Source organism: Orycteropus afer, unplaced genomic scaffold (genome assembly GCF_000298275.1).
Source record: "Orycteropus afer afer isolate SDZICR_OR568_19922 unplaced genomic scaffold, OryAfe1.0 scaffold00261, whole genome shotgun sequence".
NCBI lineage: Eukaryota > Metazoa > Chordata > Mammalia > Tubulidentata > Orycteropodidae > Orycteropus > Orycteropus afer.
Genome location: NW_006921848.1, coordinates 301,616 through 318,086, shown reverse-complemented (window position 1 = coordinate 318,086; position 16,471 = coordinate 301,616). Strand labels below are relative to the sequence as shown.

At 40.9% G+C, this 16,471-nt stretch overlaps 1 protein-coding gene across 1 annotated transcript in view; it reads left to right on the top strand.

The window, feature by feature from the left end:
* Positions 1 to 1,213: 1,213 nt before the first annotated feature.
* The window catches only part of NEMP1 (nuclear envelope integral membrane protein 1), a 21,657-nt gene continuing 6,399 nt past the window's right edge, over positions 1,214 to 16,471 (top strand). Inside the window, exons 1-3 of the mRNA XM_042782208.1 lie at positions 1,214 to 1,340; positions 13,946 to 14,067; positions 15,329 to 15,548. Of these exons, the coding sequence (XP_042638142.1) occupies positions 1,214 to 1,340; positions 13,946 to 14,067; positions 15,329 to 15,548 (469 nt within the window). The remainder of the gene's footprint in view (positions 1,341 to 13,945; positions 14,068 to 15,328; positions 15,549 to 16,471) is intronic.

Sequence of the window (16,471 nt, the reverse complement as noted above, 5' to 3'; positions counted from 1 at the left end):
TTTTTTTAAAATTATCTTCAGGAAGACCTTATTCACAAAGATGTCAATTATAGGCTTGCCATAACAAAAAGATCGTGGTAGAGAGGAAAGAAAGAAAAACTGATGGAACTAGAGACGGTTTCCATGGCAACACAGGCAGTCCTCAGTGAACATCAGACTTCCAAAAAACTCCTTCTTGCCCTTCAACATTGTGTAAATTTGTCCTCACTTTGAAACCACTAAATCAACCCTTATTCGCAACAAATTCTTCAACACAATCACCTTCACTTGGTGCACGTGCAGCTTTTAAATCATTTCTGAAAAGGCTTCAAGCCTTTTTTCGCACTAAACCAAAAACCAACCCCACTCCCTTACCGAGTTGATTCGGACTCGAATCAAAGGACAGAGTAGAACTGCCCCAAGGGCTTCAAGGCTGTAAATCTTTACCGAAGCAGACTGCCTGATCTTTCTTGCGAGGAGCAGCTGGTGGGTTCCGACTGAAGACCTTTTGGTTAGCGGCCAAATGCTTTAACCAATGCACCACCAGAGCGCCTTTTCTTGCGCTTAAGGCTAAACAGGAACCTGGCTTTCGTTTATTTGCACTAAAAATATACTGCCATCAAGTCGATTCTCATAGTGACCCTTTAGGACAAAGTAGAGCTGCTCCATAAGGTTTACAAGGCTGTAATCTTTCCGGAAGCAGACTACTTCATCTGTCTCTAGCGGGACAGTTTCTAGTTAGCAGCCGAATGCTTTAAGCACTATGTCACCAGACCTCTAAAGTAAGGGTAAATGCACCTGTTCTGACTCAACTACAGATTTCACTTAAAAAACTTAAAGATACAGTTAGGAACTCAGTACTAACCCAGGGAAGGAGGGGCGAACTGCAGTATCAAGTTAGGTTCTGCTTTTCTATTGGTTAGCCTTACCATCAATCACCCCAGTTGTAAATAAACTGGAGACGGAAGCATGTTGTTAAGGGGTGGGATCTTCCTGTCGCCTTGCTAAAGTGAGACGCGTTTTCTAATAGGCTGAAAGGTGCCTCTTCCGCCCTCTCTCATCAGCTGCTAAGGCGCGGGATTCATAGGGTCCTCATAGGCCTGAGTACTCGAAGCTCCGCCCTTCCGATTGGGTGTTAGGGGGCGGGTCTTGCAGCTGATACGCTGCTGGCACTGCCTGTTCAGAGTTAGTTGCTGGGGAGAGGCACGTGAGGAGGAGGAGGCTTGAAGCGACTATGGCGGGAGGAATGAAAGTGGCAGTTTCGCTGGCAGTTGGTCCCGGGCCCTGGGGCTGGGGGTCCGGGGGCGGTGGGGCAGTGCGGCTGCTTCTGGTTCTCTCCGGCTGCTTGGTCTGCGGCGCAGGTACCGCCAGGGCAGCAACAGCCAGTGGGCTGGTGCCGATGGGTTATTTTTAGAAAAGTGGTAATTGACCTGCGGGCGTGGTCCGTTATTTTACCGACGGGCGGGCGTAGGCTAAGTGATGAAGAAGAAGGATCATCCTAGGCGAATGGGCCTTAGGACTGAGGGTCCGAGTCCTGAGGTGGTTTGAGGGAGATACTCAGAGTGGGGACGAGGTCCTGGAGCCTTATGACTGAGGCTGGGTGGGAGGCCTTGTTAAGGTGTGATATGGCCCTGGGGGTTGTGTAGTGCCGTCGAGTCCTCCTGATTAAAAGGAAGGAGACCCGGGCACCATTCCAGGCCGCTGGTGTTGACACAGGAAAGGGAGCATCCCATTCATCCAGCAAATTAGTAAACACCTTTTGAGCGTGTCCCGGCACGGATGGCGGGACAAATCGTTGTTGACAGGAATTCAGTGATTTTTATATGTCACTTGTTCTTGAAAGAGACTGACCCTATCTGCCCTAGACAACGAACCTAAAGTCATTATTAAATTCCCCTATTACAGAAAGATGCAAATGCTATTCGGCATAGGGTAGGTTTCTTCAAGCATAATTATTTGCTGTCTGTTGCTGGGGAATTGGCTTTGGACTGCAAAGAAATTTTTTTTTTTTTTCCTACTCTTAAAATCTAGAAAACCTGGAGTATGCTTCTACTGTTTTGTCGTTAAACTTACAACTGAAAAATAAATGAGATTTCCAGTTTTCCACTGGAGGGAGTTGAAACTCAGGAATAAAGAAATCTTATCTTGCAAACACATGCTCTGTGTGCTCTCACTTCTCCCTTTGGTTGTTTCCTATCTCATGCTGTCACTTGTATTATCCTTAGTTGCAGCTTTAAGGTAGTATCAGCATCCCTAGATCTAGTTCCAAACCATAGTGTCCTTTTAAAAAAAAAATTTTGTTTTTTTTTAATAGGAGGAGAAGAGATACCCAAGAAGGTATTGTCCAAAGACAGGGTCCAGAGTAACAGCTGAAGGGCTATTTATTATCAGGATGATCTAGGCCCAGATGGTTAACTTCTAAAATGAGGCCAGCAATACCTACCTTGAGGGTTGTAGAGATGAAATGAGAATATACTTGCACAAATACTGGCACATACATAGTAAGTGCTTAACCAGTAAGCAGTACCTTTCTCTTTTAAGTTTCTTTAATGAGGAGAGGAACAGAGACTTCGTGGCTTTGAGAAGGGTAAACTCATGAGTTTATATTTGTTTTGTGTGGCCTGATAAATCATATGGGTGACAGCTATAAAGGGCCAATCATGTAGTAGAGAAGAACTTTCTAAAAGTCAGAGGTACCCAAAGATGATGGCTGGAGTAGTTCATAAGACAGTAAGTTCTCTTCCCTGAAAGTTTTAAAGTCTGATTATGAAAATGACGTGTTTATTTTAGACTGTTTGAAAACTACAGTTAACTGTAAAGAAGTAGGAAAAAATTCAGTATGGTAAATTCGAAGGCAGTCCATTTTAGCACATTTTATTCTGGTCTTTTTTCATGTTTTTGTTATTTATTTCTTTTTTTAAATTGATAATATATTCATGCCTTTCAGTAATCCAGCTCCCTTCTCTGGTGACCACTAGCTGTTACCAGGGGTAGTTTTTTTTTACTTGATTTTCCAACACAAGAATTTCCCGCTACCATTTGAAATTCTTTGTAAGTAATACTTTTGCTACATTCCATTGTATGGACAGACCATTATTTACTTAATGCTTTCCCCATTGTTGGTTGAATATCTGGTGTTTCTAGTTTTTCATTGTTGTTGGTAACATCTTGTGAACTTTTTTGTGTATAAATATTTTATTACATTAGGATTTTTTTAAAGGTAGATTTTTAGAAATGAAAATCAAATTATATATCAAAAGGTAAAATATACTTAAGATCCTTGGAACATCTTACTAAAATGCTTTCCTAAAAAGGTGTGCCAATTTACAACCCACTCGGCAATGTTTGACTGATTGGAATTGTTAAGTGCTGTTAACTGGGTTCTGACTCAACTGCCCTATACAACAGAGTGAAACTCTGCCTGGTCCTGCACCGTCTCACAGTCGTTGCTGCTTGAGCCCATTGTTGCAGCCACTGTGTCAATCCATCTCGTTGAGGGTCTTCCTCTTTTTTGCTGACCCTCTGTCAAGCATGATACCCTTCTCCAGGGACTGGTCCCTCTTGGTAACATGTCCAAAGTAATGTGAGATGAAGTCTCACCATCCTTTCATTCTGGCTATATTTCTTTCAAGACAGATTTATTCTTTCTTCTCGTTGTTGTTGTTGTTATGTGCCGTCGAGTCGGGCCCGATTCATAGCGACCCCTCAGGTTTCCGAGGCAGTATCACTACGGAAGTAGGATTGCCCAACCTTCCTTCCGAGGAGTGGCTGGTGGGTTTGAACCGCCAGCCTTCTGGTTAGCAGGCAAGTATCTTAGCCACTATGCTACCAGAGCTCCCTTTCTTCTCGTAGTCTATGGTATATTTAATATTCTCCAAAGCCATAATTCAAAGGCATCAATTCTTCTCAGGTCTTCCTTGTTCATTGTTCATCTTTCACATACATATGAGGCTACTGAAAATAGATGACTTGGGTCAGGTGCACTGTAGTCCTCAAAGTGACATCTTTGCTTTTGAACATTTTCGTGAAGTCTTTTGCGGATTTGCCCAGTGCAATATGTTGTTTGGTGCCATGGGCATTGATTGTGGATCCAAGTACAATGAAATCCTTGACAACTTCAGTCTTTTCTCGTTGATCATGAATGATGTTGCTTATTGGCCCATTTGTGAGGATATACTGAAGGTTGTGTGGTCTTTGATCTTCATCAGTGAACACCTCAAGTCTTCTTCACTTTCAGCAAGCAATGCTGTATGACCTGTATATTGCAGGTTGCTAGTAGTTCTTACTCTAATCCTGATGCTGCATTCTTCATATAGGCCAGCTTCTGGATTGTTTGCGTAGCCTACAGATAGATTGGATAAGTATGGCGAAGGGATACAACCCTGACACACACCTTTCGTGTAACATTTTTGTTAACTAGATAGAGAGCGATTTGATAGATGGCAGATGCAAAGTATGGCATTTTATTATGATTACTATTTATTGGGAATTCTGTATATTTAAAAAATAAATTTGAGTTTTTTTTTTTGTAAATTAAGGATATGTATTATAATGTATTTATTTATTGTAGAACTATTCCTTAATTTGTTTGCCCCTTTTTGATTTTTAATGTTGTTGTTAGGTGCTGTTGGGTTTTAATAGATTTATAATTTTTATGTGTTCACTTGATTTTTTTTTAGTTTTTTTCGTTGCTTTTATACTGAGACTACTTCAATATTGAATTGATATTTTAGTTTTTTTTAGCACAAAAATTCTCTTTGTATGATTTAATTTTTTCCATTTTACTTTTTAAGTTGTCTACAATTCATGTTAGAATTTGGTGTCAGGTGAGGATCTGGCTAATATCTTGCAGACAACCAGCTAATGGTCCCAGCATCCCACTGAGTAATCTTTTGCTAAACTCATTGATTTGAGATGCTAGTTTTTAAGGAGTCTTTAAGTATGAACTGATCACCACTTCATAGACGTGCATAGAGGCTATTTAAGAATTAGAAGAGGTTGTTTTTCAAGACATTTTAGGGTCCCCTCCAGCACTAGATGTTAAATGATCAGTATTTGTTGAGTGAAAAGTCAGTTTGTAATGATTATAAGTAAATGCGAAGTTATTAGCTTTTGAATAACTGCTTTATAGGTGTGAAAATTAAGGTTGTGTGCCATATATGATGTAGTTACCCCTGTAATGAGACCTGATATAATGTAATCATTTCCATGATGAGATGTGCTACTATCAGCCAGTCCGTTGAAAGGGAGTTTTCTCAGGGGTGTGGCCTGCTTCCAGTGTATATGGACAAGCTCTGGGAAAGGTCTCTGCCTTATTGCTTGGGATTCTGCATCTGGCTTGTCATCCTCTGGGCTTGAACCAGTGGCCTGCTGTATTGCCTGCCTTGGGATTGTTGCCTTCGCAGTCTGTGAACCCAACATCTTGTCATTGTATCTGTTCATCTTGGATTTGTCAGCCTCTGAAGCCAGAAGCTTGCTGTATTGCATGCTGGTCTTGGATTCGTCTGCCCCTGCAGCTAAGTCAGGAGAAGGCTCCAGCTTGACATTTGACCCACAGACTGGGGACTTGCCAGCCTCTACGACTGCGTGAGCTGTTTCCTTGACATATCTAGCTGTCTGTCTGTCTGTCTATCTTATCTATTTACCTACCTATCTATCTCTACCTCTCTATCCTTTCTCTCCATGTATGTACAGGCTTCACTGGTTTTGCTTCTCTAGAGAACCCAGCCTAAAACAGTAGGTAAATACAGTAAGCAAGTTGTGATTCACTAAATGCCCAGAAGGTGTTTTTCCAGAAGAGCTAGATCTCTGGCCTTAGAAGCTGTTATTCTGATTGTTTAATTTATTTTGGTTTTTAACACACTGGTGAACTCACTTTGGGGAGTGGAAAACAGTCATATATATTATTTTGCCATGGGAGGCACAAGATACTAACATGAATATTTTTGATGAATTGTATATATTTTAGACTATGTACTTTAATTCTGTTTCTAAAAGTTTAAGCTACAGGTGACGTGGTGATTATTTCCACAGATCATACTTCTCAGGCTGAATTCATCCCCGCCTCAATGAATTTCCAAAGATGTGGCTGGCCAAGGTGCTGATTTTCATGGAAGGTTTTTGGTTAAGAGGCTTTTCTTTTCTTTCTTTCTTTCTTTCTTTCTTTTTTTTTTTTAAAGCATTCTTTCCCTTGAATGGTATGGGATTCTGGAAAAGAAAGAACTAGAGTTAAAAAGATGTTAAATTTGACATTGCTTTTTAGAGATAGTTTTCTTACCTTAGCAAAATGATTATGTGGAATGTTTAAGTTAGTTTAGATACAATGATGCCTTCCATCTCTTGGCTTTCAGATGGCCAAAAACATGGCTTGTATCTTACTACCTTCTACTACTATAATGGGTTAAAAAAGGTGTAGTGCTCCATTACTTGGTGCTATGGGAGAGAGAAAGGGTTAATGTGAATCTCGCATTAGTTTTATTTAGCAAATTTATGTGTTTACTTGGGGTTTGGGAAATAGACTAGGTATCTTTTAAGGAAGCAATAGGTTTTTGTTTAACATCTTTTTTCTGGTAATGCTTCCCATTGTTTTTGTAAGCCTCAGTGAATTTGTAAATGCAGTGTTTTTAAGTTTCACATAACCTTACTCTTCATTCTCCACAAGAAACTAAACTCTTGATCCATATTTGTGAGTGAGTATTCTTTTCAGTGGAGTCCCTGTGTGGTCCAGATGGTTAACACACTTGCAGCTAACGGAAAGGTTGGTGGTTTGAGGCCACCCAGAGATGCCTCAGAAGAAAGGCCTAGAGATCTGCTTCTGAAAAATCAGCCATTGAAAACTCCGTGGCGCTCAGTCCTATTCTGACACGACAGGGTTTGCCATGAGTGGGAACCAGGCCCACACAGCTGGTGTAGTTTTTTGGTTATTCTTTTCAGTGGATTTGTAGACTTGTTAGTGAGACGTGGTCAACAGGGTTTTGAAATGGTTTTATTTTAGGAAAGATAGGCTTGGAGAAAATCCTAAGTACTATTAGATTAAATCCTAGTATGAAATTTATAGTGTATCAAGATTGAATTTTATAAAACTCTGAGGTAAAATTCATATATGATAAAGTTTACCCCATAAAAGTGTATAGTTCTGTGGTTTTTAATATAGTCACAAGGTTGTACATCATCTGCTAACCCAGTGCTGTTGAATTGATTCTGATTCATAGTGACCCTAAAGGACAGAGTAGAACTGCCCCATAGGGTTTCCAAGGCTGTAAATCTTTATGGAAGCAGACTGCCTGAACTTTTTCCTGTGGAGTGGCTGGTAGGTTTACACCACTGACCTTTTGGAGCACCAAAGCTCCCTGTACACTCATCACAACTATCTAATTCCAGCACATTTTCAACTCCTCAAAAAGTAACCCTGGACCCATTAGCAGTCACTTCACATTACCGTCTCCTTCCAGCCCCTGGCGACGATTAATCTGCTTTGTGATTTGTCTTTTCTGGATATCTCATATAAATAGAATCATACAATATGTGGCCTTTTGTGTTTGACTTCTTTCATGGAGCATAATGTTTTTAGGGTTCATCCATAAACTAAACCAAACCAAATGCACTGCCGTAGAGTTGTATCTGACTCATAACGACCCCTCCTTGGGTTTCTGAGGCAGTGTCACTACGGCAGTAGATTGAGCAACCTTCCTCCCGAGGAGTAGCTGGTGGGTTTGAACCTCCAGCCTTCTGGTTAGCAGTCAAATGGCTTAGGCACTATGCTACCAGAGCTCATGTTGTAGCATATATCAGTACTTCATTCTTTTTTGTGGCAGAATCATATTCCTTTGTATGGATATACCACATTTTATCTATCCCTTCATTTGTTAATAGACATTTGGGTTGTTGCCACTTTTTGACTGTTACAGATAGTGCTGATACTAATATTTGTTAACAAGTTTTTGTGTGGACATATGTTTTCAATTCTCTTGGGTGGAATCCTCTAGAAGTGGAATTGCTGGATCATTTGGGGTAACTGTGTGTTTAACTTTTTAAGGGACTTTCATACTATTTTCCAAAGTGACTGCACTATTTTACAATCCTATCAACAATGGATGAGGGTTACAGATTCTCCACATCTTAGTAACACTTCTTATTTTAGCCCTTTTAATTGTAGCCATCCAAATAGGTGTTGAGAGTTTCAACAAATGGTTGCAATGCAAGAAGCACTCATTTGTCTATGCCAGGAAATTTGGAAGACAGTTACCTGACCACCTGACTAGAAGAGATCTATATTTGTGCCCATGCCAAAGAAAGGTGATACAGCAGAATGTGGAAGTTACTGAACAATATCATTGATAACACGTGGAAGCAAAATTTCACTGAAGGTAATTCAAAATTGGTTGCAGCAGGACCTCAGTAGGGAACTGCCAGAAGTTCAAGCAGAATTCAGAAGGGGAAGTGGAACAAGGGTATTCTAATGTTAGATGGATCGTGGCTGAAAGTAGAGAATACCAGAAAGATGTTTCCTTGTGTTTTATTGACTATGCAAAGGCATTTGACTGTGTGGATCATAACAAATTATGGATAACATTGTGAAGAATGAGAATTCCAGAGTGCTTAATTGTGCTCATGCAGAAACTGTACATATACCAAGAGGCAGTCGTTTGAACAGGACAAGGGGATATGCTTGGTTTAAAATCAGGAAAAGTGTGTAACAGGTTTGTATCTTTTCACCATAGTTACTCAGTCTGTATGGTGAAAAAATAATCCAGAAGCAAGACTCTTTGAAGAAGAATGTGGTATTAGGATTAGAGGAAGACTCATTAACAACCTGCAATATGCAGATGACACAACCTTGCTTGTGTCAAGAAGACTTGCAGTACTTAATGATGAAGATCAAAGACTACAGCCTTTAGAATGGATTACCCCTAAACATAAAACGAAAACTAAAACCTCACAACTAGACCTCACAACTAAGCAGCATGATAAATGGAGAGAAGATTAAAGTTGTCAAGGATTTCATTTTACTTGGAACCACAATCAGTGCCCCTGGAAGCAGCAGTCAAGAAATTAAACGATAGGCAAATCTGCTGTAAAAGACTTCTTTAAAGTGTTTTAAAGCAAAGATGTTACTTTGAGGACTGAAGTATGCCTGATCCAAGCCATGGTATTTTTAGTCTCATATGCATGCAAAAACCAAACAATGAGTAAGGAAGACAGAGAATTGATGCCTTTGAATTATGGTGTTAGAAAAGTATGTTAAATATGTGATGGACTGTGAGAAGAATGACCAAGTATGTCTTGGAAGAAGTGCAGCTAGAATGTTACTTAGAAGCAAGGAGGGCAAGACTTCATCTCTTGTACTGTGGACATGCTGTCAGGAGGGAACAGTCCCTGGAGAAGGACATCATGCTTGGTAAAGTAGAGCATCATCAGAAAAGAGGAATGAATCGATGAGAGGGATTGACACCGTGGCTGCAACAGTGGGCTCAGACATAGCAAGACTGATGGTGCAAGAGCAGGCGTGTTATGTTCTGTTGTACATAGCGCTGGTTGTGAGGCTGGCACAAGACTGGGCATTGTTACATTCTGTTGTACATAAGGTCAGTGTGAGTGGAAACTGAAGGTACTTGTGGTAATTAATGTGTTACCTTGCCTGGGCTTGGTTTTGAGTGGCTGGGCAACTGGATGTTGTGATTTCCTGTGATGAGACTGGTAATCAACTCAATGGTGAAAACTGCTATGAGGAGCTGAGTAGCAGCCTTAGGGATGTGGTCTTCCAGTATATAAGAAGACACTTTGAGAAAGGTCTTGAGCTTCTTGGCATGCTTGGATCATGCATTTGGCTGAGTCATCAGTGAGTGGCTTGCCATGTTGCCTCCTGGTCTTGGGACTGTTTCTGGACTTGAACTGGTAGCCTGCCATGTTGCTTAATAATCTTGGGACTGTGCCATTTTACTTGTTGACCTTAGGTTTGTCAGTCGCAGCAGCTAGCAGCTGCCTGAGTCAAGAGAAGCCTTCATTATCAGTAGGCCAGAAGCAAGAGGGAGAGCTGAAGCCCAAGGTCAAGGGGTCTTCACCCAGCCTCTAGAACTGGCACTTTGAACTCAGACTTCTAGCCTCCCAATCTGTAGGAGAATAAATCCATGTTTGTTCAAGCCACACACTTTGTGATCTTTTCTGTTAGAGCAGCACTGTTGTTGTTATGTGCCGATGAGTCGGACCCGACTCATAGCGACCCCTCCTTGGGTTTCCGTGGCAGTATCACTACAGAAGTAGATTGTTCCATCTTCCTTCTGAGGAGTGGCTAGTGGATTTGAACCGCCAGTTCTGGTTAGCAGTCAAGTACCTTAGCCACTATGCTATCAGAGCTCCCAGAGCAGCACTAGAGGACCAAAACAGTACCTAACAATAACAATAGTAGGTGTGAAGTGTTATCTTGTGAGTTTGATTTGCATCTCCCTAGTAACTAATAAGGAGGTCTGGTAGGTAGTGCTTAAGGCATTTGACTGCTAACCAGAAGGCTGGCGGTTCAAATCTACCAGCCACTCCTTGGAGGGAAGATTGGGCAATCTACTTCCATAGTGATATACCTCCTTGGAAACCCAAGGAGGGGTCACTATGAGTTGGATCTGACTCGATGGCAGTGAGTTTGGTTTTTTTGGTTTAGTGACTAATAATGTCAGTGATATTGCTTGTTGGCTCTTAGTATATCTTTGGAAAAAATGTCTATTCAAATTACCTGCCCATTTTCCATAGTGATCCCGCCTTGGAAACCCAAGGAGGGATCACTATGAGTTGGATCTGACTTGATGGCAGTGAGTTTGGTTTTTTTGGTTTAGTGACTAATAATGTCAGTGATATTGCTTGTTGGCTGTGTGTATATCTTTGAAGAAATGTCTATTCAAATTATCTGCCCATTTTTTAATTGGGTTTTCTTTATTGTTGGGGTGTAAGTTTTTTTTTTTTTTTTTTTAAATACATTCTGGGTACTAGACCTTTATCAGATACATAATTTGCAAATGTTTTCTCCCATTTGTGGCTCATCTTTTCACTTTCTTGACAGTGTCCTTTGAAGTGTGAACATTTTTCAATTTTGATGATATCCAATTTATTTCTTCTTTGTCGGCTTATATTTTTGTTGTCATAGCTGAGAAACCATTGCCTAATCTGAGGTTACAAAGATTTACACCTATTTTTTTTTTTTTTTTAAACAATGACAATATTTATTGTGTTCATTAAACTGCTTTTTGGGCAGGGCACAGAGCTGATAGTTTGTAACCGCTCCACACAGTGTCGTCTACCTAAGACTGGAATTGTCTGAAGCCTTGCTTACTCTATGTCTGACATTTGATGCTGGCTGTTGGCTTGGGGTCTTGATTCCTCTCTGCATGAACCTCTCCATGTGCTGTCTGTGTGTGCTAGTTTGGGCATTAAATAAAAGAGACACACAGGGTAAGGTCTGGGAGGGTTCCCAATACAGAGCTGCCATGCACCAAAAAGGGAAGTGCTACCCTCTTATGATAGTTGGAGCTGTGTGTCAACTTGGCTGGACCACAGTTCTGTGTGGTTTAAGCTGTTGTGATGTGGGTTGTTCCCATGATGGGATCAGATGTATATATTTTGAGGAGCCAACCCATTGAAAGGGAGTTTCCCTAGGGGTGTGGCCTGTTTCCAATATGTTTATGGACATCCTGGGAAAAGAGATACTCTCTGTGGATCGGGATTCTGTTGTGCTGCCTACAACGGTCTGTGAGCGAACAATCCACCATTTGGGCTGGAGATCTTGGATTCATCATTCATTGGAGTCAACAGCCAGTATACTGCCTGCCAACCTTGAGCTCTCTTCAGCCCCTGCAGCTGTGTGAGTCGGGAAAAGCCTCCAGCTTGACGTTTGATCCAAGAACTTCGGACTTGCCAGCTTCTATAAGTGTGTGAGCCATTTTCCTAAGATAAATTTCTCTTTCTCTCTCTCTCTCTAAGCTTTACTTGTTTTGTTTCTCTAGAGAACCCAGTCTAACACACCTTCCATCTGCACTATATCTTTTACCAGTTAGGAAGTCCCACACTTATGATTTTTTAAATAAGCATTTTGTAGTTTTAGCTCTTACATTTAGGTTCAAGATGAAATTTAACTTTAAAATTTGTCTTAGCTTCACTGTCTTAGGCTGGGTTCTCTAGAGAACCAAAACCAATGAAGATTATATATAGTTACATATAGAGAAATTTATCCCAAGGAAATGGCTCATGCAGTTGTAGAGACTGGCAAGTCCTAAGTCCATGGGACACATATCAAGCTAGACGCTTCTCCTGACTCATGCAGCTGCAGGGGCTGATGGACCCAAGATCAGCATGCAGTGCAGCAGGCTGCTGGTTTCTGAGGCTGACAAATCTAAGACTTGCAGGTAAAATGGCAAATTGTTGGCTCACAGGCTGTGAAGGCAACAATCCCAAAATTGATAGGCAATACGACAGGCCACTGGTTCAAATCCAGGAACTGGAGATCATGATGAGCCAGATGAAGGATCCAAATCCAGCAGAAAGCAAGAGAGTTTTCCCAGTATGTTTGTGTGTGTGTGTGTGTGCGTGTGCGTGTGTGTATTGGAAGCAGGCCACCTTCTTGAGGAAACTCCCTTTTAGCTAATTGGCTGCTTATATAGCACATCTCATCATGGAGGTGATTACATTCTGTCAGATCTCATCACAACATTGTAACTGCTAAACCACTGAGAATGATGGCCCAGCCAAGCTGACACACAACTATCACATTCACCCTAAAACCATTTTCACTGGTGGGTATCAGTGCCATTATGTAGTTTTGACTTTCTGAAAATTGGTTGAAGTTTGTTTTGATTTTATTTAGTTTGTTTAGATCCACCCATCTTTAAACTCAGAACCAGAGTGGTAACTAAATTTCCCATTAACAGTAGCACTTAAGTTGCTGAGCATGATATAGAACTCAAGGAAGAAGTTATTTAAACGTTTTGGGATAAAGAAAGTGGCTTGGGCAAACTTGGGTGGGAAGGTTCAGAAGAGCGGTCACTTTGAAACCTTAAATTAACTGACATTGAATAGAGACTTCTGTGGGGAGAATAGTCTGTTTTGTTAAGAACAAAGAGATTGTATATAATCATTGGTTACTCTTAAAATTTGAAATGAAACAAAATAGCTGGAAAAAAGCCACTTTGCAATGTTTTTGAAGTCTTTCAAAGTACTATATATACCAAAACTATGCCAACTCGGTTAGTCCCACCTAGAAGGGGATGGAGAAAATCAACAGATGGACTTAATATTTAGCTCTGTCTTAAAAGAGAGGCAAGGAGCTCTGGTGGCACAGTTCCTAAGGCATCTGACAGCTCACCAGAAAGCTGGAGGTTCAAACCTACCAGCCACTCTGCAGAAGGAAGGCTGGGCAATCTATTTCCATAAAGACTGATTACCTCAGAAACCCAATGGGGGTTACTATGAATCAGAATTGACTCGATGATAGTGGTTTTGTTTTTTAAAAGGGAGGCAAAGTATATAATGGTTAAAACCACAGTCTCAGTTAAATTACTTCCTAGCTGTGCAATTTTGGGCAAATCACTTAATCTTTTTACAGTTAGTTTCCTCATTTGTAAAATAGGGCTTATGAGAGTGCCTGCCTCACAAGATTGTTGGCAGTATTAAATGAGAAGTCAAATGCAAGGTACTCAGCAGACTGGCTGTCAAAATAAACAATAGCATTTATTATTACCTATTCTGGGTTAATGAGTATAATATTTAGTTAATTAAATTTGGCAGACATAAGACTCTGCCTTATTCCTTCTCTTCTCTCATCTTAGTTTCCTTCTTATTTCTTAGTTCAGCTAACATTTCAACTCCTAAGTTGGAATATGGCCTTTAAAAAAAGTGGTTAGTTTATTTCTTTTTATGAAATGAATGATAGTTCTTAGCTTGCTATGCTATGTTACACTTAATTCTTGTTTCCTTTCTTTGCATAAAGCTGGAACTGGTATACATATGGTCATGCTTCAGGAATCCAAAGTTTATTATAGTACCAGCCAACAGTTCTGTTATAAAAACGTGCTTGTCCCAAAGTGGCATGATATATGGACACGGATACAGGTAAGGGCCTCGAGGCACTGGCAGGAGCAGTTTCTGTGACTGTCTGTCTGTGATTAGTTAGTATGTTGACACGTTTTTCTCCTTCACACATAATAAAAAACATGTTGCTAACATCTTTGTTGGGGAGCTCTGGTAGCATAGTGGCTAAGGCACTTGACTGCTAACCAGAAGGCAGGCGGCCGACTCAACGGCAAACAACAACAACAACAACAACAACATCTTTGTTGGGGTTGAGATCGTCCTGGAGTGTGTTTTCGTCAATAAGCACTTGTGTCTACTTTGTGTTCTGGTTCTGCTCCCTGAAGTACTTACAGTCTTCTGAATTTCTAAGCAGACTCTGTGGTAAACTTCTCCTTTTCCCTAGGAAGCTGCTCTCTTTCCTCCCTGCTTGACTTTTTCCAACACAACATACCCTCTCTCTTCTCTTTCAAGGTCTTATACCTTCTTTGGGCTGGAAACTGTTGAGTGCCTACCAGGATGTAAACTCCTTTGACTCTGTTCCTTGTCTATTTAGATTCTACACAAGATGTTTCATAAACCCCCCGAGCTGAAGTCATCTCTCAATAGAATGACTTTGATCTCATTTATTTCATAACACTGTTAAGTCACCTGGCCAGCAGGCGTGTCTGGCTCTAGTAGTGATTGAACAAAATGAGTCCTTTTGGAACTGTTGCTGCTGCTATGAGCATGGCTACTGATAAAACATTTGTTGTTCACATCAAGAATACATGAACTTTTTTTTTCTTTTTCTTTTGTATTGTCTGATATAAAAATCATACTCCATCTGGGGCACATTATAACCAGCATTTACCCATAATCAGTAATTGGTGACAATGGGTTGAGCTTCTCAGCCTGTCATTGCGGGAAACATTTTCAGTTTTCTGGGACTGTTATGCCTGGCAATTTTCTTCCAATTCTAGAGCCTTGCTTTGTCTGATTTCTCATAAATACTGTATTGATAATTCTTTCAGCTGGGAAGTCTTTTCTTTGCTGTTGTTGGCTATGCTCTGGTCTAATAGTAGATTCAGCTCATGTTAACAAGACAGCCTAACACCTGCCTCTCTGTGCCAGGTGCAGTGTTATTTGTGCCCAATTACCTTTTAGCCACTACATTTCTGTATTTCTGTTAAGCCTTGTGGTAGACTGGCACTAACACTGATTTAACTATTTACTCTAAGATTAATTTTTTTAAAGATTATATTTGTGGAAATTTAGAATTCCTACTTCCTTCTTTCTCATCCCAGTTTTACTTGTTTTACAGATCCGAGTAAATAGTTCCAAATTGGTACGAGTCACCCAGGTGGAGAGTGAGGAGAAACTGAAGGAGCTGGAGCAGTTCAGTGTCTGGAACTTTTTTTCCTCTTTTTTGAAAGAGAAGCTGAATGACACCTATGTTAATGTGGGTCTGTACAGCACAAAAACCTGCTTCAAAGTTGAGATTCTGGAGAAGGACACACACTACAGTGTAATTGTGATCCGGAGTAAGTTTTGCCTCTGTTTGTCTGATGGATTCTGTAGTGAGAAGGGACCGGGCTTTAGCAGGTCCAATTAGTGAGCCGGAAAAGTCAGCTCAAAACAGCTTCATTTTGGTTCTGATTGTAATCCTGAGTACACCACTGCCCTACACAGTGCAGGGAGGCTCCATAAGACGCTTTAGGTCTTGAATCAAGACTTCCCCTAGGTCATTCTGAGTATTCCCATACCGGGAACTGTGAAGACGTACACTCCTAGTACTGCCACGGGCTGATGCTCTTGAGAGTAAATCAGACTGATGTGTTCCTGCCTTCTGGGCCCTTCCAGACAAAGGTGGCTGTCCTGACATGTACAGGCCTACATTGGAAGACTGAATGGTTAAACAGTAACAATAAAGGTAAAATTGACTATTAATAACTTCAAAAATAAATAAAGAGGAAGACCACAGCAACTTAGGTTTATTCGATGGGCTGGGAGAAGTTTTCCCTTCTCTGAACATGTCTGAGAAACTTTCACAGAGGGGTCGGTTATTGTCCTGTTGAATTCTCTCTGACTTTTGGCTTTTCCTTGGTTACTACTTGGTTCCAGGATGTTTTGAGTAGTAAGAATGTTCCTAGGGAAATAGCTTGTGCCCTTCCAGTTATCCTGGAAGTCTAAAGTTCTTTGGTTGTAAAGGATTGGCCTATGTTTTTCTGTGTGTGTTCTTGCTACCTTTACTGCTTCCTCTAGTTCTTATTCTGTTTGTGGGCCTACCCTAGAGTCCAGAGCTCTGAAGGTGAAAGCTGTGGGAGTGTTAGGTTTGCTCCTGAGGGGCCTCTGCTCGGCCCCCTTGTCCTGAGGGAGACATTACGCATGTAGGCTTTTCCAGCACAGTTCTTGTATAGCAAAGAGAAGGAGGTGGTATTGTTGGACAAGAAAAGTAGCCAGTTAG